This window comes from Rhinolophus ferrumequinum, chromosome 18, assembly GCF_004115265.2.
Source record: "Rhinolophus ferrumequinum isolate MPI-CBG mRhiFer1 chromosome 18, mRhiFer1_v1.p, whole genome shotgun sequence".
Classification (NCBI taxonomy): Eukaryota; Metazoa; Chordata; class Mammalia; order Chiroptera; family Rhinolophidae; genus Rhinolophus; species Rhinolophus ferrumequinum.
In genome coordinates, this window is record NC_046301.1 from 49,337,588 (window position 1) to 49,364,219 (window position 26,632).

At 56.7% G+C, this 26,632-nt stretch overlaps 3 protein-coding genes across 8 annotated transcripts in view; all 3 read right to left on the reverse strand.

The window, feature by feature from the left end:
- Positions 1–7,107, reverse strand: part of NOTCH3 (notch receptor 3) — a 30,446-nt gene extending 23,339 nt beyond the window's left edge. Inside the window, 6 exon segments of the mRNA XM_033134633.1 lie at positions 40–273; positions 365–487; positions 580–921; positions 1,001–1,143; positions 4,388–4,466; positions 6,947–7,107. Of these exon segments, the coding sequence (XP_032990524.1) occupies positions 40–273; positions 365–487; positions 580–921; positions 1,001–1,143; positions 4,388–4,466; positions 6,947–7,070 (1,045 nt within the window). The 5' untranslated portion in view covers positions 7,071–7,107.
- An 8,819-nt stretch (positions 7,108–15,926) lies between these two features.
- EPHX3 (epoxide hydrolase 3) lies at positions 15,927–23,280 on the reverse strand. The gene is made up of 7 exons (XM_033134327.1): positions 19,422–23,280; positions 19,163–19,248; positions 18,613–18,770; positions 18,390–18,518; positions 17,432–17,535; positions 17,202–17,338; positions 15,927–17,111 (listed from the first exon to the last, which is right to left on the reverse strand). Exons 1-7 carry the CDS (start codon positions 19,662–19,664, stop codon positions 16,886–16,888), a joined length of 1,083 nt encoding a protein of 360 aa, XP_032990218.1. The 5' UTR covers positions 19,665–23,280; the 3' UTR covers positions 15,927–16,885.
- A 143-nt stretch (positions 23,281–23,423) lies between these two features.
- The window catches only part of BRD4 (bromodomain containing 4), a 77,619-nt gene continuing 74,410 nt past the window's right edge, over positions 23,424–26,632 (reverse strand). For 4 of the 6 annotated variants that reach the window (XM_033134321.1, XM_033134324.1, XM_033134322.1 and 1 more), the window contains 5 exons: positions 25,644–26,024; positions 25,399–25,529; positions 25,096–25,301; positions 24,763–25,018; positions 23,424–24,439 (listed from right to left, as the gene is read on the reverse strand). In XM_033134321.1, coding sequence (XP_032990212.1) covers positions 24,371–24,439; positions 24,763–25,018; positions 25,096–25,301; positions 25,399–25,529; positions 25,644–26,024 — 1,043 coding nt within the window. In that variant the 3' untranslated portion in view covers positions 23,424–24,370. The remainder of the gene's footprint in view (positions 24,440–24,762; positions 25,019–25,095; positions 25,302–25,398; positions 25,530–25,643; positions 26,025–26,632) is intronic. The other 2 variants (XM_033134325.1, XM_033134326.1) reach the window with 1 other exon arrangement.

Consider the following 26,632-nt stretch of genomic DNA (forward strand, 5'->3'; position numbering starts at 1 on the left):
ATCGCTCCTTTGCTGCCTACAGGGGAAATAGCCACTCACCAGTCTTGCCCATGGGGCAGGCACAGTAGAAGGAGGCCACACGGTCATGGCAGGTGGCCCCATGGAAGCACACGGCTGTTGCACAGTCATCAATGTTCTGACTGCAGCTCTCACCAGTCCAGCCATTGACGCACACACAGCTGTGGCCACCCATTGTGTTAAAGCAGGTGCCCCCGTTGTGACAAGCGTTGGGCTGCAGTTGACACTCATCCACGTCCTCCGTGCAGAATTGGCCTGTGGCACACAGGTGCACCAGTCCAGATACCCAGACTGTGCGTGCCCACCCAAGGTCTGCCACTCGGCTGCCTCCAGCCCTGGTACTCACCTGTCCACTCGGGAGGGCACTGGCAGTTGTAGGTGTTGACACCATCCACACATGTCCCCCCATTTAGACATCGGTGCCCTGGACAATCATCCACATTCACTTCACAGTTCTGGCCCTCGAACCCTAGCATGGGAGGAGGAGGCAAGGATGGTCACTGCCAGGCTGGCCTACTGTTTCCCAACCCCGGCTACCTCCCTTGAGAACGGCTCCCTCACCAGGAAGGCAGGCACAGTCATAGGTGAGATCACCACTCTGTCTACAGGTGCCCCCGTTACGACATGGTGAGGGAGCACAGGGCACTGTGGGGTTCTCACACAGTGGCCCCATGTAGCCAGCAGGGCACTGGCAGCGGAAGGAGCCAGGCATGTTGAGGCAGGTGCCACCATGACGGCAGGGTCCTCCGCCCACCCGGCACTCATCCATGTCACTTCGGCAGCTGCGGCCCTGGTAGCCAGGTGGGCAGGAACAGATGTAGCGACCATCAGGCCCCACCGAGCAGCGGGCACCATGGGCACAGGGGCTGCTGAGGCAGGGGTCCGGCAGGGAGCAGTCAGGGCCTGCAGGGACCAGGAGAGGGTGAGCTTGGGCAGACCACACCCTTGCCCGCCTCGGGCTCCCCTCCAGATCCTCCCTTACCTCGGAACCCACGGGGACAGCGGCAGGAGAAGCGGGCGGTGCCCGCTACCACCGAGCTCTGGCAGACACCTCGGCCAGCACAGGGGCCTGAATGGCAGGGATCTTCCAACTGGCACCGCTCACCCACCCAGCCTGGAGGGCACCTGTGGGCAGAGACAGTTCAATGGAGGAAGGACAGCTCCAGACACAGAGGTACACACATGACAGGAAAGAAACACAGAGGCAAACAGAGCAATAACCACACTCATTCATGCATGCAATTATTCACTGCGACCTACTATGTTCTTAACAATAGGAATACAGCAGCAAACACAATAAAAGTGCTCCCACCCTCTTGATGCTCACAGTGAAATTGGGCAAAGAGAAGATACGTAAATCACAAATTAATATACAACATGCCAGCCGGGGGTCGTGAGGACCATGAGGGCCACGGAGGGTGTCGTCTAGAGCGGTGGCTCCAGAAAAGAAACATCCACAGAACCTGTGACTGTGAATTATTTGGAAAAAGAGTTCTTTGCAGGTATAACTAAGTGACAGATATCAAGATAAGATCATCCTGGATTTTCCAGGCGGGCCCTAAATCCAATGACAGGTGTCCTTTTAAGAGAAAGGCAGAGGGAGATTTGGGAGAAAAAAGAAGGCCATTTGGAGGCAGAGATTGGAGTGTTGCGCCCATAAGCCAAGGAACACCTGGAACTACTAGAGGTGGAAGAGAGAAGGATTCGCCCTTTTAAAGCATTGGAGAGCATGTGACTGCCAACACCTTGATTTTAGACTTCTGGCCACGGGAATTGTGAGAGTAAATTTCTGTTGTTTTAAACCACCCAGTGTTGGGTCATTTGTTACAGTAGCCACAAGAAACTAAGACACAGGATTAGGCGGGAGAGAAGGGTGGAGGGAAGGCAATAGTATTTTCACAGACTGAAGGAAGGGAGAAGGCCATGGGGCTGTGTGGGGAAGAGCATGCCAGGTAGAGGGAACAGCAACCACAGTCTGACTCCAGAAGACAACTTCCCAGGCAGACACAGGCAGACCCGGAAATACATACAGTTACACACACAAGGATACACCAACTCCACATATGGGCCTGGCAAATACTCAGACACCAACTGGCAGGTTGGGTCACACATATGGGCAACTCTCACCCGAACAGACAGGAGGACCCCCCACAAATCCTCTATTCCTTTCCTGGGGACACAAACACCCTTTCTTTCCACTGGGGTGAGGAAGTGGACACCAATATTGATACCCTCTTGATGGGGGCGGGGGGGGGGGGGCGCAGCTCCCTCTCCAAAGCCACCAAAGCAAGCTGCATGGAGTGTCAGGGAAATATGAGACCTGGGAGGCGGTCGTCTTAAGACTGGAAATCTCCGGGGAAACACTGGCGGGGTCAGAGGGGCATGGAGAGGCAAGAGGGTCCAGGCCCCGCCCCTAACGCTGCCCATCCCGGGAGCTGGTCCCTCCCTCTGGCTTGTCACAGTCGCTTAGGGCTAAGCTCGAGCAACTGACTCAGTCCTTCGCGTCATCCAAAGATCCCCCCACCCCGGCCCCCACCGAAACAGGTCGGGGCAAGGCCAGGCAGGGGCGCAGACAGTGTCAGGAGGGTAGGTCCCAGCTCCCAGACCCCTCCTCAAAGGCCCCCCAGAGCAAGGACAGCCACCACCACTGTGCGCCGGGAGGGGGCGCGCTGCGCGGGGCGCCCCGGACTGCGGGTCCCACCGCCAGGCTGGGCGCGGCCGTCCGGCCCCCTCCCGGCGCCCCGGGCGGTTTCCCACGCTCTGCGCCCCGCGCCCCTGCGGACCGGTCGGGCCGGTTCCAGCCTCCGCCCGAGCCCCGCCCCACGGCCTGGGTTTCGGGGGAGACCGACTTGGGGGGAGATCAGGCTTGTGGGGGGTTGGCGGGGGAGGCGAAGATTGGGAGATAGAGACAAGGGTTTAAGAGCCTACTTTTGGGGAAAGACTTGGGGGATTCACGGGGGAGGTGACAGATTGGGGCGTCCCAGAAAGGACATGAATATTTGGGACCTTGAAGGAGATGTGGGGGGGGGGGCGTGCAGAGTGGTTCCCACGGCCCACCTCTAGGGACTGAGCCCGCTCCACTGCGGGCAATCCAGGCTCCGGGCGGCCGCGCGCGCCGGTGATTCACCTGTCGAGGGGCGGGGCAGCCGCGGGCGCATTCACCTGTCGGCAGTATTCCAGACGCGGATCTCCACTACGCAGGCGCCCGGCCCCGCGGCTCCGCCTCCCAGGTGAGTGGCTCCAGGTCAGGTCGCTCTTTCCCCCATTTCCACCATTGCAGACTCCCAACCCGAGGAACCCGCTCAGCCCAGCTAATCCCACCTAGGTGAGCCCAAGTGGGGCTCCACTCAAAGTGCGTGTATAACTTCAAAGGGGCTCTCCTAGGTCCAAATTCACAGGTTGTTGAATAAACGAATACATGAATGAATCGATTAATGGCTACTGGGTGAATTGCTATTACTAATAACATTATAAAAGGAACTAAGCATTTCCCCTTAAGCTTGAGAGGTTCCCCCTTATGGCACCTACTTCCTGTGTTTCTGCCCTTATTATTTGTACTAATAATCCCTATGCTGAGTTCATCGTATGAAGGACCTAATTAAATCTGTACAAGCACCTTTATTGCCCCATTTTCCAGATGCAAAAACTGAGACTCAAAGAGCTCAAAGCACTTGCTCAAGATAACCCAGAACCCAGAATTCAAACTGAGCTCTACCTCTGTTCAGCTGTCTCCCAGCCTTTGCCCTGCTTCCCACAGCTCTCTGTCTTTCCTTGTATTATCCAACAACCAAATTCTTGGTCCCCTTTGTAGTCACAAGCCAGGGAGAAGCACCCCTATTTCATAGATGCAGTGAAGTTCAGAGAGGAGAAATAACTAACCCACAATCACACAACAATAAAATGGCAGAGCAGAGCTGTATTACAGGCTTCCTGTGCCCCCACCACTAAATCTTGAGATAAAGGAGGGTGCAGATGGTGTACCCACAACTGCAAAGCCACTGCTGTTGGTCCCTGAATATTTGGTGATTGAATTATACTACCTCCATCAGGGGCTTTACATGTGACCTCAGGCAGCTGAGAATTCTGTTTAGTTGGGGTTACTGGGCCCATTTTCCAGACCAGGACAGTGAGGCTTAGAGAACTGAAATCCCAGCCAGTCAGCAACATGATATGGGATTTGAACCTAGGCCAGGCAGACTCCAGAGCCCCTGCTCTTAACCCTGCTCATTCCAAATGGGAAACAAAAGGTTGCCCAAGTCACACACATGTGGGAATGGTAGAGGCATCCATGGTGGACACAGAGGCAGGGAGAGAAGATAGACCACCTCCCCACTCAGGGCCCCCTGATGGCTTGGAGCCAGGCACTCACAGGCAGGCAGCCTCCCGGGAGGGCAGCTGGGTGCAGCGACCTCCATTCACACACGGGCTTCCATCCAGGCAAGGAGGGGCTGTGTGGGGGCAAAGGGAGGTGGGCAGGTCAGCCAGGCGCCCAGGAACCCCAGCTTGGAGTGACAGACGTCCTTCTTCCCTCCCCCAGGCAACAGCTGCACCGAGCTGGGGTATCTCTGCGGGTGCAGGGAGCCCCCGCATCTATGGTTCCCACGGCCCCCCCTCCCTGCCCTGGCCCCAGCTGTTGGGGCTGCAGCTGTCCCTGCCAGCTTGAGCCCTGGGAACCACAAGGCAGGGTCGGACAGGAGGAGGTGCTTGTGCCAGATGTGGGGGCTCTGGAGGCTGCCAGAATGGGGGGTGCTGAGGCAGGAAGTGAGGGTGCCAAGTGTTAAAGGGAGGTCTGGGTCTGTTCACCCAGATCCTGGGGTAATGGAGGGGGCAGGGGCAGGGAGTCCTGGGGCCAGGGGTCTCCTTTCCAGTGATATCGGGCATCTTCTCCAGTGTGGCAGCCCTACGAAGTGGCTCTGGGGAGAGAGGCCAGGGCATGTACCCCAGGCGCAGCCAGAACTGGGTGTTGCAGGTATAGGGTGTGTGTTGAAGGGAGGGGCAGCTGGCACAAGACATGTGCTGCCCTGTCCAGAGTCCCCATCCCTTAGGGCTGTGTCCCTCTGGGGTGTGGCATAGTCTAACAGTCCTGCCAGATGGGTCTGGGGCATGGTTGGGTGTGAGCTAGTCAAGAATTTTGTGTGCTGACAGGTGTGGGGCCACTGTGTGTGTGTGTGTGTGTGTGTGTGTGTGTGTGTGTCACAGAGAGATGGAAAGATGAAGGGAGATGGAAAAAAACAGAGACAAAAAAAGGAACCTAGAAGTAGGCAGACACAGAGAGGATAGAGAAGCACAGAGAAAGAGAAATAGGGAGAGACGGTGAGAGGCAGAGGAGTTGAGCTGGACATGAGAATGGGCCAACCTGGTATATGGCCCCTTTCTCAGGGAACAAGCAGAGACAAGACACTATCAACCAGACAGGGGCCTGTGGGTGTTTGTGAACTCACACTGGAGGCCACGTGACCCAGCTGTGAGCCTCAATGATCTATGGGATGTGCTAGTGCGAGATGTGCATGGGTGTACAGATGCATGTGTCATCCGTGTGTAGGCTGGCTCTGTTGTGCATCCATATACGTGAACTGTGTATTTGGGTGTGCAGCTGTGGGGGGGGGACCTGTGTGCACAGGTATGTCTGTGCATGGGCTGGATGTGCCTGTCTACATGTGTGAGCTGGCTGTAGGCATGCCCTTGGATCTGTGTCTGTGTGTGTCAGAGTGTGCAGGCAGCATGTGAGGCATTTGGTTGGTGCACATCAATGTGTGAGCCGTGTGTGTCTGGGTTTGTCTTCTGTGAGCTGGGTGTGCACATCTGTGGGTGTACTCTGTGTATGCACATCTACATCTCGGTATGTGTGACCCAGGGCTGTGTGTGCTCGCGGGCCTCGCGGGGGCAGCCGCTCTTGCCCGGTCCTGCCTGGTGGGGCCGGACCCCAACCCTCCCAGCGCCCAGCCCCACACCGGTGCCCCGGGACCCCTGGTAAGGGCTGCTGGGTCCGCATCCCTCCTTCGCCCGCCAGGCCTCCCTTGGGGGGCTGAGTTCCCGTAGCCCCCGCCCGAGCCCTGCCGCTGGTCCCGCTTTGTCTGGCAAATAAAGCGCGAGGCCGGCCGGGGGGAGGGGGTGTCTAGACGGCGCGGCCATTGTCCCGAGCGAGGGAGGGGAGAGCCAGGAGGGGGAGGGGCGGGGGGCCCCGGCCGGCTGGGGAGGGGCTCGGACGGAGGGGCCCCGGCACTGGAGCCTGAGAGGAGCACGTGGGCTCGCTCCCTCTTCCCTCCCTTCCCCTCCCAGGGCGGGGACGGGGTCTAGGGGCCGCCCGGTCCCAGCAGCCAGGGGAGGGAGCAGGGTTGTGGGTTGGGGAAGGGGCGCGGGCGCCGCTGTGGCTCCGGCTCCTGCTCGCATTCCGGCTCCGGGTCTTGCAACGCTCCGGCCTGGGAAGTTTCCTCGGAGTACTGAGCTCCGAGAACTTCGCGCCCCCTCCCCGCCCCCCGCCCAGCCAGGCCCACCCGGGGTGGGTGGGGGGGTGGGGCTTTGTACGAGGGGTCACCGCCCTGGGGGTACTTGGGCTCCAATCTTGACCTTCCCAGGACTCCAGATGGCCGTGGATTGGGAGCGAGCCCCAGATTCTTGGTACCCCTGCTCAATTTTGAGTCTCTGATCCTCTCACCTCGAGCTCCCAGCCCCGGACTCCTGAGTCCCTTCATCCTCAGCCCTAACGCTCCAGGGCTCCTGTGCCTCGGGCTTCTGGGGCCCTCCCCCCCCCATTCTGAGTCCCAGGCCCCCGGGACTGGCAAGCAGCCCCGGGCTCTGCGCCCTGGCCCCTGCTTTGGTCCTTGGCTCCCAGGCTTCCCTCCTCCAGCAGACTCGGGGGTTCTTGCACTCTGCTGCTCCCCCTTTCCTCCCCACCGTGCGTCCAGCCCTCTAGGTCCCGGCCCCTCACCTGCAGCCCCTGGCCCCGCTAGCAGCAGCAATAGGGGCAGCGCCCGCACGGACGGCAGTGGCGGCAGTGGCGGCAGCGGCGACATCAGGCGGAGGCGGCGGCGGCCCCGGGCCCCCGGGCCCATGGCGGCCGGCCGCGACCCTCCCTCCTCCCTCCTCCCTCCTTCCCTGGGCTCCGTGCGCGTCCGGGGCCAGCCTCCGCGCCGCCAACTTCGCCGAAGTGAGGCTGCCGGGCCGCCCCGCCCCCAACCCTGGCGGCTCGCCCCGCCCCGGGGCCTGCCCTGCGCTCCCCGCCCCCGTCCGGCCTCCTGGGGTCCCTGCCCACCCTCCACCCACCCACACAGCCTGGGACCCGCAGAACCTCGGAAACTCTGGCCACGCGGAAAGACGTGGGACCAACCCGCGGTAGCAGACACACCCAGCCTGGTGAATGCTCGGCTCCCAACACACCCAGAGCCGAGGACACACACAGGGCCAACACACAAGCACAGATCCCCTCAGACACCCCGAAATGCAGACCAGGCACTTCCTTGAGAGGCTCACAGATACACCATGCACAAATGCACAGAGCTTCACCGGGACTTAAAATCTGGAACACTCGTAAGCCGGAAACCTGGGCCTTGAGCCTGGGGCCCCATTTGCAGCCTTGGACCTCAAACACACACTAGGAGTCTCATGCATTGGGGCAAAAACACACACACACACACACTTCTTACTCCCCTTCCTCCTCACTAACCTGTGTGAACCCCAAAGGTCCACCCCAGTTCCCCATCCTCCTAGCTCCACCTGATACCCCACACCACTTTGCCTCTCAGTTTGATCAACTGCCTTTTGCAAAATGTCCCCATGGAAAGAATGGGGACCTCTGAAAGACCCCAAGCCCAGTCCTGAGGGAGCTGTCATTCTGGGGAAGAAAAAGCCAGACACAGACACCTATGGGCTCAGGACCGGGCCAGAGGGAGGGGCAGCGTCGGAGGGCTCATAGAGGGGTTGGTGAGAGCTCTGCCTGGGAAAGGGAGACGGTTGCTTATTTCTTTATTAATTAATTCAACAAGTAGGTATAAAGCTCTAGCTCTACATCCGGCTTTGTTCCAAGGACTGGAGGTGCACCCTCCACCCCCAGAGAGGGCTTCCAGAGGGTCCAGTGGGATCAGCCTGGATGAACTGGAGGGATGATATCCCAGCAGAGGCCCAGTCCTGCATCCAGAGGAAGGGGCAGAGTCCAGAAGGAGAATGGGCCAGCCAGGGTGGGCTGGCCTGGGGGACCAGGGGGAGAGACGGCAGGCTGGCCCCTGGTGTTTGGTTTGGCAATGAGGCTGCCATGAAGAGGAAGGGGTTGGGGGTGAGCTGCTGAATCCAAGGAGTCTGGGGGGGGTCACCCATGAGGCAGCTAAACATTGGGGTTGAGCATAGAGGAGCCATGATAGGAGATAGTGACATGGGCACCCCAGAGATCTTTGGGCAACTTTAAAAGTTTTTCTTTTAAAATACTTTTAACTGTACAATAATGTAATTTCCATATGCCCTTCACCCACACTTTGCCACATTTGCTTTATAATTATATATATATCTGTCTGTCTCTGTCTCTCCAGAGAGACAGAGACCGAGAGAGACAGAGCAGAGAGAAGCTGCAGATACCATGTTCCTTGGCCCCCAACACATCACTGTGTGTCCCTTAAGAAGAAGGGCATGCTTTTACCTAATCACCATAGTTTCACCCTCAATCCATATGCAAAGTTTTCTGTTACCCCAATAATATCCTCCATAGTACGTCTCTTTGCTGGTCCCGGATCTAATCCCCAACTATGCGTTGCATTTAATTGTTGTCTCCTGGCATCCTTTAATCTGAATTTGTTCCTCAGCCTTTCTGTGTCTTTCATGACATTGGCATTTTTTGGAGAGTCAAGGTCACTTGCTTCACAGAATGTTCCCTAGCAGGCTGGCCTGCTGGTTCCTCCTGACCAGGTTCAGGTTTGTGTCTTTGACAGGAACGGCAGAGGCCATGTTGGTCCTCCCTGGTACACCTGACATCAGTTCCCAGCATTGGCAATGTCACACTTTGATCATTTAAGTGACGTTGGTCAAATTTCCCTACTGTAAAAGTACTGTTCTCTTCCCATCCACCCCCCTTGTCATAAACAAACATTAATATCGTGTGGGGAGATACTTTGAGTCTGTGTGAATATCCTGGTGTCCATCAAACTTTCACTCATTGTTTTTGTGATTTGTGAATGATTTCCTTGATGATTTTGTTTTAATTGAGATAAAATTCACAGAACATAAAATTAACCACTTACTATTTTAAAGTGTTCAGTTCAGTGGTATTTAGTGTAACCACCACCTCTCCCTGGTTCCAAGACATTTTCATCACCCCAGAAGGAGACCCCGTCCCCATTCGCAGGCACTCCCCAGCTCCCTCCCCCACAGTCCCTGGCAACCACTAATCTGCTTTCTGTCTCTATGGATTTGCCTGTTCTGCACATTTTATATAAATGGGATCATGCACTCTGTGGCCTTTCGTGTCTGGCCTCTTTCACTCGGCATCATGTTTTCGGGGTTCGTGTTGTAGCCTGTGTCAGTGCTTCAGTTCTTTTTATGGCTGAGTAATAGTCCATTGCATGGCTGTACCATATTTTGCTTATCCATTCATCCACTAGTAGCTTGGATCAATTTTAAATGCTGGAAGAGGAAGAGGTGAAGGAGGCAGAGAAGTACCATTAGACAGAAAGGAGAAGCATGAAAAGCCAAGGGTGAAAGTTGAATGACTGAGTGCCCAGCATCAGAAATGACCCCCAGCCCTGCTGAGACTGGCAAATAGTCCCGCTCCAGGGGACAGGAACTGAGGACGCTGGGCCACTCCCATCTTATAAGTGCAGCCGCCATCTGGGAGGGAGCTCTCCACCCATCATACGGTTGCAGCCCCATGGGGAGGGTATATACCCGTCTTATGGTGACTTGCTGGAGGAAGAGCTGAGATTGGAACCCAGGTCTGAGTGACTCCAGGCTGCAAGGAGCTCGAGAGGTGGGGGTGGGGATTGGGAAGAGAAAAAAACAAAAGTTGCGTAAGAAGGGGCGCAGTCTGACTCACAAGGAGCCTGCTGAGTCAGCAGGCCCACGGGGCAGGCGTAGCCTGAGTCCTCCCCGTGGTGATCGCCCCAGGAGGAAATCCAAGCCCCCCAGCTCCGTAGAACTGGGCCGATGTTCATCAAACTTTCAGTCATTGGTTTTACCATTTGTTAATGATTTCCTCTGACGATTTTTTTAAAATTGAGATAAAGGTTATCACTTAACATTTTTAAGTGTTCAGTTCAATGGCATTTCGTGTAACCACCACCTCTATCTATCTCCAGACCTTCCTGCCCCCCTCATCATCAGACTGAACCGAACTCCATCTTCACCTGGCAGGCCGCGCACGTTCCTGGCGTTTGCTCTCTGCCTGGGACACCTAGATGAATAGAAGGATCCTTTTGCTTCCTCCCCAAGCAGGAATTCACAGCAAATGTGCTCTGTTTGGAAACGCATTTTCCTACAGCTGTAGGACATGCTCTGCTAGTATTTTCTGCACATGCTACCCCTTTTCCCATATTGGTCCCTCTTTCTAGCGTGACTTCCCTCCCTCTATTCCTGTACCTGGTAAACTCCTGTTCATTCTTCAAGGTGCCAGCTTCAGGAAGCCCTCTCTGCACCCCCAGACCAAGCTCCTCTGCTGCCCTAGGCTTTACTAGCACCCTCCTGCCCTCCGGCTCAGCCTTGCCTATGAGGGGCTGCAGGTATCTGTGTTCTGTTGTCTCTTTCCTAGACTGGGAGCTCCCTGGGGTCCAGGCATCATCCAGAATGGGGTGAGCACATAAGGGGTGACATTGGAGGATTTGGTGATTCAGGAAGTGGCTCAAGAAGTTGAGATGTCCAGCCCAGAAGAGCTGCCACAGGGGGCTCAGACCACTCTCTTCAGTAGCCCCTGGGGGCCTGGGGGCCCATAAAAGAATCTCGGGGCTCAGGGGCAAAGGTCTGGTCTCCAGAAGGAGGGTGGCTAACTTCTCCCCTGAGCCATCTGAGAAACGATTTTCTGTTAGAATGGATGCTCTAGTAGATGCTGAGCTTCCTGTCTCAAGGAGCAATCAAGAAACTGGGCACACATTTTGCTAGGTAGGAAGTCCAGAGTCTGTGACTCTGCTGATACAGCAGCCTCTGGTCTGTGGCAGACAGAGACAGAGAGGGAGCAGTAATGGTGAAAACAGGCTGAGGATGGCATGGGGGGCGTGGGGGCTAAAGGAAGAAAGACACATTTACAGAGCCTGTACTGTGTGCCAGCTCCTTTTGAAGCCCTCATGACTCCGAGGGGACCCAGTCAGCAAGCAGAAGATGGGCTTCTGACTCCAGGCTCCTGCTGCTGTCTTCTAGCCACTGTGGCAGAACCAGCCCAAGGTGTCCTGATCTCTGGGGGAACAGGACAGTCAGAGCGACCATTCCCACGGCCTTGCAGCGGGCAGCCGCACAATTCCCAACATGGTGTGGGCAGGGGGGGCTTGAGCCCTCCTCGCTGCTCTTGCTGGCCGCCTTGGCTGGGGACTGCATTTCTCCTCAATGAGTTCAGTCCCCAGGGATGCAGGACCTGGGGCCAGGCCAAGACACAGCTGCTGGGCCAGGGCCCGCTGACCAGAAACCTGAGAACGTGCCCTTGGCTTCTCCTCCCAGGACCACAGTCCTGCCCTCAGCACGGAAGCTGGGGCCAGGTCAGTCTTCATGCCCAGACAGTGGGTCATGGGAGCCTAACCAGAACCAGCAGGGGTGAGGGCTGCTGGGTGTGGGTCCTTGGCAAGAGTGGGATGACTGGACCCTAGGGGCTATGGGCTGCAGACCTAGCCACGTCTCCTGGCCACTGGCTCCCTAGGGTCTTCTCATGCTCAAACCCTCCATAGCTCCCCACTGCCCAGAGTGACACCTTTCTCACTCCCCAGTCTCACTTTCCTGTGTCCCACCCTTCCCCATCTTTTCACAGACTATGCCACTGCTGCAAGCTCCCTTCTCATATCCAGAAGGCTCCTTTTACCTGACAGCTCACTCTGAGAGGCAGCTCTTCATTCAGTCTTTCGACAAACATTTACTGAGTCCCTAGTTGGTTCCAGGGGACCAACACAGAGCCAGTTCCTGCCCAGATAAGAGAGACAGACAAGAAACAAATACAAACTGAGGGTGACCTGAGTAAGAGAGAGATTTCAGCATTGGGTGGGGGGCGGTCAGGATAGTACTCACTGATGAGGGGACATCAGAACTGAGACCTGAAGGAGAAGGAGGAGCCAGTGAGGGAAACAGCCAGAGGAAGGGTGTTCAGGCAGAGGGTACGGCACATGCAAAGGCCCAGAGGAGGAAGGGGTGGATGGATGAGAGGAACAACGAGGAAGCCAGGGTCCTGGGTGCAGAGTGAGCAAAGGGTGGGAGGTCAGGGAAGCTGAGGAGGGCCAAGTCCCAAGGGGCCAAAAGGTCTGGGATTCCGTCCCAAGCATAGTGGATGCCACTGGATGGTTTTAGCAGAGGGAAGCTGATCTGACTGAGGTTGTAAAAGATCACTCTGGAAGCTCTGCTGTCTCTTCTCCCAGGGAGATTTCCTGCAGCTTCACATGGTCTCCTCTGGCCTCTGGCTCTCACCACCCCTTCCTTCTTGACTCCCACCCTGACACGTGATCCTGCCTGGCTCCCACGTCAGATTCTGAGCTCCACGGGCATCTGTCTTGCTCACTGCGGAATCCCCAACGTCTAGCCTCAAGCTCGGCACAGTAGATGAAAAAAACTCATTCATTGTCAGTCGATGAATGAATGTGCTCCATACATTGTGGGGCAAATCAAGACCCAGGAGCTGGAACCTGAATGTGCCCCGTACCAGCCCTTGAAATGTCCCTATCTGGACACAGACATTTCCAGCCCCCATTAAATGAGGGCTGGGTCAGAGGAAGGCTAGGGACTGGTGGGACTTCCTGAAGGAGGTGGGGATGAGAGAGCTGAATGTGGATGAAAGAGGAGTAGAGAGAAGGCAAGTCATTTGAATGGAGCTCTGAAGCTCTGGGCAGGGGAACAGAGGAGGCCACTCCCCAGCCCTTCTGGGGGCTGTGGTTACTCTGCCTGAGGACCCTCCGTTGGGTGGGACACCCAGTGGATGTCTTGGCCTCACAGGCCCTGGGATCAGACCACTCCAATCTTCTATGGCTACAGCCTCACTCAGGACCGCATCTCCTCCTGCTCATCTCTGAACTAGGACACTCTGATGTCCTTGCCTCCCTGGATCCTGAAACTTGTCTTCTTCCTTCCTGAAGGTGTGGAACTTGTCCTCCCCACCTTTCCTACTACTTCAGAGAAGGGGAGCGCCTCGCCCTGCCCCTCCCCTTGCCAGGGCTTTTCATTCCCTCCTCCCCTGGCCATAGGTGGAGGTCTCCCGTAGGAAAGTGAAATTCGCAACGAATGCTCATCTCACATCCCCCACCTAACCCTCAAACTCCTGTCTTTGTCCCCAAATCTCCCCCCACTACTGGCTTCATTCTTCCCCTTTTCCACTACGCTTTATGCCCTCAGTGGCTGACCTCTCCAGACTGTATCAATGAACAGCTTTGTCCTCTGGCGTCCAGGTGGGTTTGGCCAATAGGAGGCACTGGCAGAAAAAGAAGCCAGAAGAGAGAATGGGATATTAATCCTCCTGCATCCTGCTCTGTAGGGTCACTTCGGCTGACTGTGGCCTTTGACCAAAGGCCGTGTCCACACACGTCTCTTGCTGGGCTCCGCTAACTCTGCTTCGTTCCTCTTGCCCAGTCAGGGGGACCTGGAGACGGTAATGGCTCTCCATTGGTGCTCGTCCAGTTGCCTTTCCCAAACCCTGCCTGCTGTATATGATCCCTGTAGCAAATCTGACTCAAATCACCCTATTCGGATGTGCCAGTTGTTTCCTCCAGGTTTTGGACTGGGGTTACCACTCTCCTCTCCCCATCCCTGCTTGAATGCACTCGCCCTCTGCCCTCAGCTCCCACGCCAGGGTTTCCTCTCTTATGCGCTGCATAGCTCAGTGCTGTCCATCTCTCATCGTCTTTCTACACTAGAAGCTATGCCCCTCCTATTGACACCCACCTCCTACGTTGCTGGAACACCATGCTTGCCTGCTTCCCCTCTCCTTTCTGTGGTCTCTCTTCTCTGCATGTCCCTTGGATGCAGGGGGCACCCCGGGGCTCAGTCTCATCTTGTTCTCCACTGTTCTGGGGGAACTTCGTCCTCTCGTCCAGTGTCAGTGATCCTCTCTGCTCCACCACACACAGGTGCTCCTCGCTGGGCCATCACTATCTTTAATCTATTAGATGCTTCTAGGTCTTTGCCCCACATGTCCAGCCCCCAAGTAATATTCTAGACACACAGATCTGTCCAGGATCCACCCCTGCTGGGCCCCATCACGCTGGGGATCAAGCTCCTGGCACCGTGTTTGAAGCCCTTTGCAATCGCATGTCTTCCCATCCCAAACTTTTCTCCCCGTCTTACGGAAATGTTAAAACATCCCTGCAGGGTTCTGCTAGCTCCAAGGCCACCGCCTCCAGGCAGCCTTCCTCCCTCCTCCCCCCCCCCCCCCCCCGCCAGGTAAGTGCTCCTTGCCAGTCCTCATTCACTCGGGCCTGATCACATAGGGCTGGGAATGTCCATACCCGGCTCCCTTTTCCGCACCCCGCATCCCCGTCCCGCTTCCTCTGTTGCAGGCCCAGCGGCTTAGAGCTGGTGGCACAAGTAGGTGAATGAGTGAATGAATGAAGAATGAGTGAGTGAATGATGGAAGGTGGTTTGGAGGCGGGAGCTCAGAGGGTGAGGCGGAGCTTGGGAAGAGGTTTGGCCCAGCAGCACCTCTTCCAGCCCTCTGGGTCCCGGCTCCCGCCCGAAGTGAAGCGCGCGCTGAGCTCCGAGGCCGGAAGAAAGACGCGCCGGAATTGGCTGAGGCTGGGAGAGGCGGGCTTCAGCCAAGCCATGTGTCTCTAATGGCTCACTCGCCAGGACTCTGCCCAATCAACGCGATCGCTTCTTTCTCCCGGCCCCTGCAACCGCGGAGGCGGAAGACGGCGCTTTCTTGTTACCCTGGCAACCGTCAGCGGACCCCGTCGCCCCAGCAACTGTCAGAGGCCTCCAGTCAGCTTTCGTCGGGGCCTCTGGTTACCCAGACAACCGCTACCCGTTCTGGTCAACCATCAGCCCTTCCCCCGTCACCCTGGCAACTGTTGCCCTACCCAACATCCCCTGGACACGCCGTCCTGCTCCTGCCTGCAGGCCCCCTCGCCCCAGCCCCCTCCCGCCCATCTCCAAGCCCCCAAAGGGGCACTACTCTAGTCACCTCCCCGTGCTGAGGCTGCGCGCAGCCCCGGCCTGTCTCCCCTCTCGCACTCTTGCGTGGGACTGTCCATCCTCTACAGGGAGCTTTTCAAAATGCAAGCCATGTCCCTCCCCTGCTGAAAACCCTCCCCCCGGCTTCCCATGAGAATCCAGTCCAAACTCCTCCAAACTCCTCCGTCTGGTTGTCTCCTCCCTCGCCCTAACCCAGCAGTCACTCATCTCCACGTTTGTTATCCAGCAGCCCGAGATTATTCCCGCCTCCCACCTTCCTATTTACTGCTCCCCACTCTGCGAAAAATGCGCCCCTCCCGAGCAAGGAAAGCCTTTTTTCCTGAACCGCATTGCACACGTAACTCTGATGCCTCTTCTCTCTTAACTCCACAATAGGGCTGTGTTCTTGTTCACACTCTATCCCCAGCGCCTAGAACAGTGCCTGACACATATGATGAGTGAAAGGATGTTATGCTGGGGACGAGGGAGGGCAGAGAGGGGTGACGAGCAGGCAAGTTTTGGCCAGGCAGGCAGTCCGTCCCAGAGATGAGAATGTATTTCTGAGGTCTGCTGGGTCCCCAGAGAGATGCATCAGGCCGCAGGTCATGACACTGTCCCCAAAGACCAGGCAAAAGCTGGGGAGATATTAGTTGATGCTGTGACTAGCCTGGAGTCACCGGCTGAGTGGTCCACCCTTGACCTGTAACACCCTCTTGGAGGCTGGAGCCTGGGCCCCTAGAAAACAATCAGCAGAAATAGTGAATTTGGAGTGGATGATTCCGGGAGATCGGGAGAGGCAGGCCTCAGATGCCAGATGGCCATTCAGGAAGCTGGTCCCTTCCTGTGCCGCATCCAGAATCTCACATATCCTAAAGGAGAGCTGTTTTCCCATGGATCCAGAGACAGGACACTAAGGATCTTTCCCAGGCTGCTGTAAGAGGTCTTGCCCTTACACCCTCTGGAAGCATGACTGGGAGGGCAATCATGGCAGGGAGCCGCCCAGGGTTTGGCTGGAGAAGGGTCTGCACAGGCAGGTCCTCCCTTGGTGAGGTCAGGAGCCAGGCAAGGAGGCCCTCTATGCTAGGAACACCCTCACCAGTACTGTCCAATAAAACTTTTTATGCTGATGCCCTTGAAAGATGGCTAGTGTGACTGAGGAACTGAACTTTTAATCATATTTAATTTTAACTGATTTTCAATTAAATGGAAGCAGCCATATATGGCTACCAGTACTGGACAATGCAGCATTTAGCTAAAGACCCAGACTGGAGGTGGAAGCCAGGGACAGGAAGGTCAGAGCTTATGGCTTTGGGGAGGGGGGGACTCTGTCAAGAAGACTGGTGGTGCAGAGAAGGGAGAGAGGACAGTCAGCATCTAGCTCCACAGAGAAGAGGTGTCCATGGTTCCCAGGGTCAAAGTGCTTGCTCACACGTGTATACACTCATGCCTGTGTGTGAGCAAACGGGCTGGTGTGCCTAAGGGCACCCACTGATGCACTTGTGTGTGACCTAGGAATTCCACGCCTGTGCACAATCCAGGAGACCACCTGTATCCACACACCGTGTGGACTCCCAGGTGCACGCAGGCCAGTGAGCGAGGGCCACTACTCCAAAAGGTCTTGCAAGAAGGCCCACATGTACTGGTGCATTTCCTCAGGGTGGCTTTGTGGGATCCAGTGGCCCACATCTGGCAGTATGTGGGCTTCCAGCCGCCCAGGCACAAAGCGGCTGCTGATGGCGCCAACCAGCCCCTGCTCCAGGTAGATGTCCTTCTCCCCCCACAGCAGCAGGGTGGGCGTGGCCAGCTCCTGGGGCTCCAGGGGAACGTTCCTGTGGCCAAGACAGACAGACAGAAGGATGGCTGCCCCCACCCCCTTTCCCCACCAACTCTCCTGAGCTTCCAGCTGGGTATGGTCTCACCTGAAGATGTTTCTATAGTAATTGAGGGGCCCAGTAAGGCCACTGGGCTGTGAGAAGTCATAAAGGAAGGCCTCGAGTTCGTTGGGGCTCAAGCGTGGGATGCCCCTCTTGTGGTGGGTGAGGGTGGTCTTGAGGATCTGGGCACAAAGCAGGACTCTGGCTTCAGTACCCAGCCTACCCAGTCCCAACCAGCTACCCTCCACCCATCCCTGGCCTTCACCCCATTGCACCTGGAAGTCAGACATGGACAGCAACTTCTCCGGCAGCCAGGGAAGTTGGAACAGGAACACGTAGTTGGAACGGAAAAACTGTCCAATGTGGCGTATTGCGTAGTCTGGGGAGAAAGGACAGCAGACATGAGGCCTGGGCCTGGTTACATCTAGGTTGGACACACAGATGTGCCAACACTCAGGCATGCCAGTGCTGCCTGCCTGAGTCTGTGAGGACACCTAATGTCTACCCTCACCCTGGCATGAGCTTCTCTCCCTGTTGAGTAATCACTGTATCCACAGAATGGGGTCACCTCCCACTGCAGCTTCTGGGAGGCTGCATAGCCACTGGTGTACTCTCCTGCCCAGGCCTGGATACATTTCCCCTGTTTCATTCAACAAACATTTACTGAGCACCTACTGTGTGCCAGGTCCTGTTCTAGACCCTGGAGACATAGCAGTGAATGGGACAGACAAAACTCCCTTGTCCTCGGGGAGCTGACAATCTAGAGATGGGGACAGACAAGAAATAATGAGAGAGAGAGAGAGGATACAACTATAACTATAATCCTGGCAATTAAAATCAGGTGATGTGATCGACTTGGGTAGCCAGAGACAGCATCTCATGCTATTGTAGTTGCTTAGTTACCTATGTCTTCACTGCTGGAAGAAAGCCATTTAATCTCTCTCAGTTTCCCCAACTGGACCACGGGGATAATAACACTTTCATAAGCCTAGGAAGCTTGTGTAGGTTACTGTGTGAGGCTCCTTGTCGGAGCAATGGTTACCTGTAAGTACTCAAAAAATGTTACTCCTAAGTGTATTGTCACTGGCTGTAGAATGGGACTGCCACTGGGGAAGGGACCCAGGTTCACCACTGCGCCCTCAGTCCCTGGATTGTTGACTGGTGGACGAAGTGTAGACACGAACACACGCCCCCACACAGGCACATCCCAGCGTTGCGGGCTCCTTGATATACCTTGGTACACCGACATGGGGGCACCACTGACCATCACCATCCGCTCCACCAGGGATGGGTAGTAGATGGAGAAGTTCCAGGCTAGGATTGCGCCCCAGTCGTGGGCCACGATGATGCACTTAGAGTAACCTGGGGGACCAGAGGAACCAGAGTGAGTGAGATAGTAGGTAGAGGTGAGTGAGGGGTGGGGGAGGCCGGGGCTGGGATGCGGGCATATCCCTACCCAGGCCCAGGATGACATCTTGGATGTCTGCCATCAGCAGGTCGATAGTGTAATAATCCACATCCCTGGGTGCATCGGAGGAGCCATATCCACGCAGGTCCACAGCCACCACATGGAAGCGGCTCTGGAATTCCCGGAGCTGGTAGCGCCAGGAGAACCTGTTTGGCAGGCAGAAGAGGGAGGGAGGTGGAATCAGGGTCCCCAAGCAGCACTTCAGCTCTACGCCTAGCAGGGGCCTTTGGCAACCCCACCTTCCTGCTCTGGACTTCCCAGAAAAGAGGATGGGGAACGCCAGGCCCAGGGTGATGTCACTGCACCCTGCTTCTTGGGCAGTGTCACCATTGATCCCTCTTTGTCCCATCCCTTAGGGTCTTCATACCCATGCGTCCTCATACAGACAGACCCCTGTCCCCTGAGCGCCCCATCTGCACCCTATATCTTTGCTCCCCCTGGTCTACCCAGCCCTTCTCCCGCCTCCTAGATGACCTAGTGGTCCAGGCTCCACCTATCCCCAGCCCTGTGCACCAAGGCCTCTCCGCTTCAAACATACCAGTTCTCCGGGAAGCCGTGCAGAAATAACATGAGGGGCCCTTTGCCGCGACCAGCGGAGACGTAGTGCAGGCGCAGGCCGGAGCTCTGGAGGAGGCACAGTTTGAGACCTGGGGAACCCATTCAAGGCTTGAACCCTTCCCCCAGCCTTGTGCCGACCCAGATTTGGATTCAACCGTTTGTGCTCTGCTCACTCTGCTCCGGCCCGGCCTCCTAGGCTGCTGGATCCCCGCAGCCCCGACGACGCCCCGCACGCTCACCTGGAGGGTCAGGAAGCAGTGCTCTCCCAGTACCGGGTCGCTCAAGCAGGCTGGTGGGGTGCGCCGGGGGCGCCCGCAGCAGCCACGTCTGGGCCGGCACAACACGTGTGTGAACGCGATGCAACCGTAGATAGCTGCGGCCACCAGCGCCGCGGAGAACACCAGGCTCCACATGAAGGCGCGCAGCAGCTTCAGAGAGAGACGCGACGGCGCCAACAGAGCCGTCACCACCAGCTCGGGCATGTCGCCGCGTTCCGGGACGACCGTGCTACCGTCGGGGTTCTGGACCGCCGGGGGCGCGGGCAGCAGCGGAGAGGAGGCGTGCGAGCGGCGGAGCCCACCGCCTTTGGCCTGGGATCCCTCCGTGCCGTCGGAGCTTGCGGAACGTGCCGAGAGAAGGGGCGGACGGCTCAGACCGAAACCAACGCCGCATACGACTTACCTGTGTGCCAGGTGAACACCTGAGCGAGACGGCCACAGGGAGCCAGGTTAGGGTGCGGGGGTGGAGCCTGCGAGGACCAGGCTTCGGTGGGTAGGGAGGAGCCTTGAGAAGGGGTGTGAGGGGCTAGAACTGCGGGCGGGGCTTAAGAAGAGGGCGGATTCCCGCAGCAGGTGGATGGGTGGGGTCTAAAGACAGGGTCCAGTATAAACAAGAAAGACGGGGCATCCTGGGCGAAACGGGCGGAGCCTGGAGCGAAGGGTCGGGGCACTGAAAGGTGGGTGTGGCCTACGGGCCTAAAGGGTGGCCCGAACTTGTCTCAGGAACGTTGTAAGGGCTGGCGCCGTGGCTTGGGAGGGTGGACGGGGAGAAGGCGGAGCCTAGAGAAGGCGAGGTCTAACGCTGGGTGAAGGTCCGAGGAAGAGGGCTGGACCAATGACCTGGGGGGCCGGCCTAGATCCAGGCTCTTTAGTCAGGGGGCGGAGCCAAAACCTAATATGGCGGGTCGAGCGGGCCCAGAAGGGAAAGGATGGGGACAGGCCGCGCCACGGCTCGGATTAGGAGGGCGGCGCGGACGATTGCTGTGGTCCGAGGAGGCCTCGGGAGCACCAGCCATCGCCTCTCCGGAGCTCCCCGTCCTGGAGCGCGCGACCCTACCCTCGGCCTGGCTCCGAGAGACCTAGCAGCACCTTCACCTAGCCTTGGTTCCAACGGCGGAGCCTAAGGCCTCGACCCGGCGCCAACTTCCAATTGGCCCAGCTGGCCTGTAGGCCCGCCCCTGCAGAGCTATGATTGGACAGTGGCTGTCATTGACGTGCTGGCGACACCTCCCGCCCGGGAGACCATCCGCAGGTGTTGAGGCCGGGGCTCTACCAGTGGCTGCCAGTTGTGGCGGGGAGACTGACTCCTAGGAGGACTGAACCTGTTGAGTCACTGGGGCTGTGGCCGAAACAGGAAGGGGACCAGGGCCGCGTGAGAGGCTTCTTCCTCCTGTTTTGCAACCTTCCCCTAAGATCCTGAACATTTTAGGGCCACTCATTTAACCCTTGTAACAATCCTATTAAGAGTAGGTGCTATTATCACATTCGTGTATTACAGATCACGAACCTGCAATTCGGGGATTAGTCATTTGCCTGAAGGCATACATCTGGCTAAACAGCAAACCAGGACTTTCAGGGAAAGGCAGCACTCCTGAGCTTCACCTCTCCTTCCACCTGGTGGCTGCCATGGGAACCGCTTTTAGCTTTCTGGGGGTCGTTACCTAGGTATCTCTAAATGTGCTTATGTGCCTATTTCTTCATTACCAATTTGGGGCATTATCCGCTGACTGGGTCATGTCACCACCACTGGACATGCTGTTTCCATCTGTAGTTTTTGTTGGTTCCTCTAACATGAAACACTCCACTAATCCCTTTTTGTCACCTCCCACCCTCCCTTTCACCTTCCACTATTTAGTTTGTATTGTGAACGCTACTGAACATTATACTGTCCTGGGATCATGCTTAGTTAAGTCTGTGGGTTGCTACTTAAAAGGGAATAGTGGTTATGTGGTTCTGCCTCAGTAAACGATGAACTGTCCAGTAGTTGTCTATGATTACACTGCCTGTTGTACAAACGTGTTCTCCCTGCACTTAAACTACTACCTTTCTTTCCCTGTGTGATTAGCCTGTCATAGCTTTGGTTTCTTTTCCACTTTCCATCAAATCAATTCTCTGACCACTTGATGACCCTGAGTTCTCTAACCTGGATGCATGGCTGGTGGACGCCTGGGAACCTCCTTTCCTCTGCTACACAACACTGACTCCCCCACCCCCCAGCCCCCAGCTCTACCGTCAAACAAAGACAGCAGTAGTCACAAGATGGTAATTTTTATATTCAGTACAAATGTTTATTTTTGCAATGAGAACTGCACAAAAAAAAAAACCCTTTAGTATATAAGTGAAAAGTCTACGAATTCCCCTCTACAAATGTCTAAAGTGTTTAATACAAGTCTCAGATTCACTGACATTGATTATTGGCCAAGCGATCCGTGCATACAGTACATTGGGGGCTTGTACACACCTCTCACTCTTGTATAGGACTAAGATTTCTAGTATTGTGGAAGGGATTGGAAATGGCCAGAGAAATTAAATAGATCCAAGTTCTAATTACAACCCAGTTAGAGAAACACCTATGAGGGAGGTGTGGAGAGGGCCATGGCAGAGTTCACTCTTTAGAAGGAAGGTGCAGACAAAACCATTTCTCCAGCTAAACAGTCAGACCTGGTCTGGGGAAGTTTTGGAACACAGAACAAAAACGAGGGGGTGGCAGAAGATGGAGGAAACACCATAGAACCAAAATTTAAGTCACACTTGAACCAGCACAGTGGTTTAGGAGAAGTGCCTCTGTGTGTGTAGAGGGGTGGCATGGACGTGGGGTGCGGGGGAGGGGAGCTCTGGCTGGCTGCCTAAACTGCACCCTAGCCAGGTTTGGCAGATCCCAAACACAAGACAATACACGGTACCTTTCTTGGTGAAAAAGAAAGGGGGACATGGGTTAATAAACGGTGCTAGAAATGTTTCAGTTTGTATCTCTGCATCATGTAAATGACACGTTTTTACATCCTAGGGTGCTTTGGGGTGGGCACAGAGGCAGGGTGGCATGGAAGCCACCTGGTGGGCTCTCTCGGGCAGGAATGTGTGCGTCTGCGTGCGCGGGGGTGAGGATCCGAGTTGGGGAGGGGGGGAATGTACACTTATCTAAGAATATCTGGTTAACCCTGAGCTTAAATGAAAGTAGTTAGGTAGAGGCAGGCAAGGTGGGAGAAGTGGCCTAAGTCACCTGGTAAGTAGGGGACAAAGATGGAAGAGGGTGAAGGAGAATACTGTCTGGAGTCTGGCCAGGTTCTGCTGGAGCATGTCACCTGCCTAGGAGGGAGAAACAGGCACCTGGGGTCCCTGTCACAGCTTCAGCTTCGGATGGCATGGACAGACCAAGGGACATGGGCTAGGTGGCCCCTGGCAGGAGTTCCTGTACAGATGCGGTCTGGGGCCCGGGGACCCCTGGGCCTAGCCTAGGCAACAGGTGGTTCACAAAGAAATATCAGGGAGACACCAGCATTAAAAAAGAGAGATGTGTTTATTCCATGATCAGTACAGACGAAATGCATATTCACCGTATGAAAGTCAAACCAGTCACTGACTCCAGAGTTTGGCCAACACGGAGGCACCAGCGTTGTGGTGTAGAGTGGGTTCTCATGGCACGCGTAACCTCACCAAGGGCTCCAATTACAAAATTAAAAAAAAAGGGGGGGAGAGGAAGGGGCTGCTGACTGGGCAGATGGGCACCGAGCAGGGACCCCAAGCGCCCGCCTCATCCCCTAGCCCTTCCTTAAAAAACAACTCAGATTGGACGTTAAAAAAAAGAAAAAGCCAACGAATTGGGGTGGGGGAAAGAAAATGTAGCTTTCTGGTTTTATAATTAAAAAATAGACTAACAAAGTTTGAAACCAAGTAAAATATAAGCAGTTTTTTTGTGCATTTTGTGTTTTGTGTTTTTTGTGTGGGTTTTTTTGAGTTTTTTTAACACCAGTTTGGTGGAGTCACCAACAAACTTCAAAGATATGCCGACTATGTTTCACTATACAGTACAGCCACGGTCACACACTACCCACAGCGCGGTGGCAGCCACCGCCCAATGAGAGGATCACACCATTTTGGAGATAAGCAGTGCCATTGTGTTTGGAGAAGAGAGAATTAAAAATAAAATAGAATCCAACAAAAAATATATATATAGAAAAACAAAACAAAAAACAAAACCAGAAACACAGGTGGGAAGGAACTGACTTTGGTTGGTGGCCTCACTCGCCGGGAGAGGCCAGCCCACACGCGTGTGACAGTCACTTCGCTCTGGATTGCCATGGACACACACACCTCCACGGCACTATTCCCTTTTGCACAAGCGAACACTTACAGAGAGCGGCTCTCGGTTAAAGGCTTGTGGGGGCAGGGGCGGGTGGGACCTGTTCAAAGGCAGTCAGTGCCAGCAAGGGGATGGGCTGCTGCCCTCGCCTGCCTCCAGCTCGCTCGAGTCTGCCCTGGTCTCCTGGGGGCAGGAGGTGGAGACTGGGGTGTGGGGAAGGATTCCCCGTGGGCAGGACGTCATAAACGTCATGTTCTCGGGGACAGAAAACCAGTCACGGTGGCGGCAGCAATGATGTCCTGTGTATACTGTGTAGACATTTGGCGGAGAGAAGGGCCTCTACCCGCAGCGGGGACGCGGGCTTGGGTCTGGCCGGCACTTGCTCATGGCGAGACGTGCTCTGAGCTGACGTCCTGTGTGGGTGGCGGGACATCCGGCTGGCTGTAAGGCAGATGGGCTCTGCGGTCCTCAGCTGCCCGTCAGGCCCGCCCCGGCGTAGCATGCACGAGGGCCAGGCCTGGCCACTGCTACCGCCTCCGCTGCCGCCCCTAACACTATGGAGAGTCAACGTTTTGCCAGAAAATCAAAGTCAGAAGTCACCTAGGTGCTCTCAGAAAAGATTTTCTTCAAATATTGACAACAGGTCACTCTGGAAATTCATGTCAATGGTAGCTGCCATCTGGAGGGGACAGGAAGGTGGGAGTCAGGGAGTGAGTCGAGGTGCCCTGCCCTTGCTTCTCGCCACCCCCGTTGAGTATCAGCCACTCCCTCAGTGCCCACAGCCAGAACTGCCCGGTACTAGGCCTGAGCCACCTTGGAGCCCAGAGGCCAGCAGGTGTGGACGAGCACGTGCTGTTCCAAGCACCCGCCTGATGGGGCCCCTGCCTGTCCCACCACTCGGTGAGTGATGCCCCCATCCCTCTCTGGTTTCAGGGTCCCCTTTTGCAGCTCCTCCAGGGTTGGAGCCCTGCCCAGGGGTCCCCAACAGGGCCCCTGACTCACCGCTTCCCGGCGCCTTCGCTCCTGCTCCCGCTTTCGGGCCAGTTCCCGCTGCTGGTCCAGCATGGACTGGGGCTGGGAGCTCTGGGCCTGGGGGGCGGCGGCCGCGGCAGCAGCGGCCACGGCGGCTGCCTGTTGCTGCTGCTGCTGTTGCTGCTGCTCCTGCCGCTGCTGCTGCTGCTGCTGCTGCTCTTGGCGCCGGCGCGCCTCCTCGTGGGCTCGCCGGGCCTGTTCCAGCGCATCCTCGTCCTCGCGGCTCCTGGGCAGAGCAGGGCTCCGGGTCAGCCGGGGGCCCAGGGCGCCCCAGGAGCCCCCGCCCGCAGAGCCCGTGCCCACCTCATGCGCTCCTGCCGTAGCCGCTCCTTCTCCTTCTCCGCATGCTCGGCCTGTGCCTTCAGGGCCTTCTCGCGTTCCTCCTTTTCCCGGGCTGCACGGCGGAACTGCTCGAAGCTGTCGCTCGAAGACTTGGCTGTGGAGGATGGGGTGGTGGGGTGCTTCTGCACCAGGCTAGCCCAGGAGCCCATATTCTTGATTTTGAGGTCCTGTGAAGCAGACACCACCGTGGGTGAGGGGCCCATCACCATATGGACACCTCCCTGGGATGGAGGTGAAGGGTCTTCGTGGGCCCACACTCCCTACCTTTTTAGGTGCAACTGGCGTCTTCGGCTCCTGCTTTTGTTTATCCTTGTCCGGGGCCCCTGGTGGGGGTGCGTTCTGCTCAGGGGGTCGGATCACAGGCCTCCCGACATCCACGGCTTTCATCTCAGGCCCTGGAACACAAACAGCTTGTGGGCCTGGGTGCTCCATCTGGGCGGGCATGGCCGGCCGGCCAGCCCACAGGAAGCTCACGTCCAGCCCTGGCTAGGGGTGGAGGGGGCACTCACGCTGGGGCAGGTGGACGGGGGCCTTGATGCTCTCAGGGTGCTTGGGGGGCTCCGGCCGCAGTGAGGGGCTGAAGGGCTCGCTGCGGATGATGGGCGAGTGGATCTTCTCCTCTTTCACCACCACCAGGGGCTGGGGCTGGGACTGGACCACGGAGGCTGCGCGCAGCTCCTGGGACGGCACAGGCACGGCGGCCGGTGAGGCGGGTGGGCGGCTTTGACCCCGGCCCATGCCTGGCCCTGGGGGCCGAGGCCCAGCCCTGCTCTTTACCTGCTTCTTCGGCTGGACACTTTGCTGGGGCGGCGATTGGTGGGTCAGGCTCTGGAACTGTTGCATCTGGGGGGAATGTATCATAAGCGGGGAGGGGGCTTCACGGAGGTGACCTAGGAGAGGGGACAAGGAGCGTGTCAGCGGGGATGGCTTAGTCCCCCAACCCAAGGGCAGCCCTGACACATGGGGCCTGTGGGCTGGAGCAGTCAATCCCCGAGCTCAGCACACAGCACGGCTTAGTGGAGCCGCGCGCTGTCCGGGAGTCTGACGCCCATGTGAGAATCATTAGGAACATCGGAGAAGCGCAGCCTGATACATTTGATTTCAGGTGAGATCTAGGCCTGAGTACTTTTCAAAAGCTCTCCACATGGTTCTACGGCGTGGCCTGGGTTAAACACAAGGCACGTTAATAACCCCAACAGAGCAGGCAGCCTGGCTCCTGGCTGTCCCCATGTGGCTCAGCCTGCCTTCCTGGACAGCTGCTTCGGGCCTGGAACTGGCCTGCACCACAGCAGAGCTGGGAGAATAGGTCCTGGGCTCGTGGTTCTTGTCGGAAGCAGGCCAGCCCACCCATCTTTATCCAACCAATGGCCAAGGGGACCCAGGCAGCCACAGGGTCCAAGCACCCAGCACAGGGCAGGAGCCTGGAAAGCACCACTACTGACCCCTGCGAAAGGCCTGGCCAATCACTGAAGCCTGACACCTCAGCTTCATGGATGAG

Excerpts from the sequence above, each read along its gene's own strand:
- EPHX3 (XM_033134327.1), bottom strand. The coding sequence starts at position 19,664 with ATGCCCGAGCTGGTGGTGACGGCTCTGTTGGCGCCGTCGCGTCTCTCT. Across the intron at positions 18,771-19,162 it reads CACGGCTTCCCGGAGAACTG|GTTCTCCTGGCGCTACCAGC; the intron begins GTATGTTTGAAG and ends CCTGCCAAACAG. Across the intron at positions 17,536-18,389 it reads CCCCATGTCGGTGTACCAAG|ACTACGCAATACGCCACATT; the intron begins GTATATCAAGGA and ends CTTTCTCCCCAG.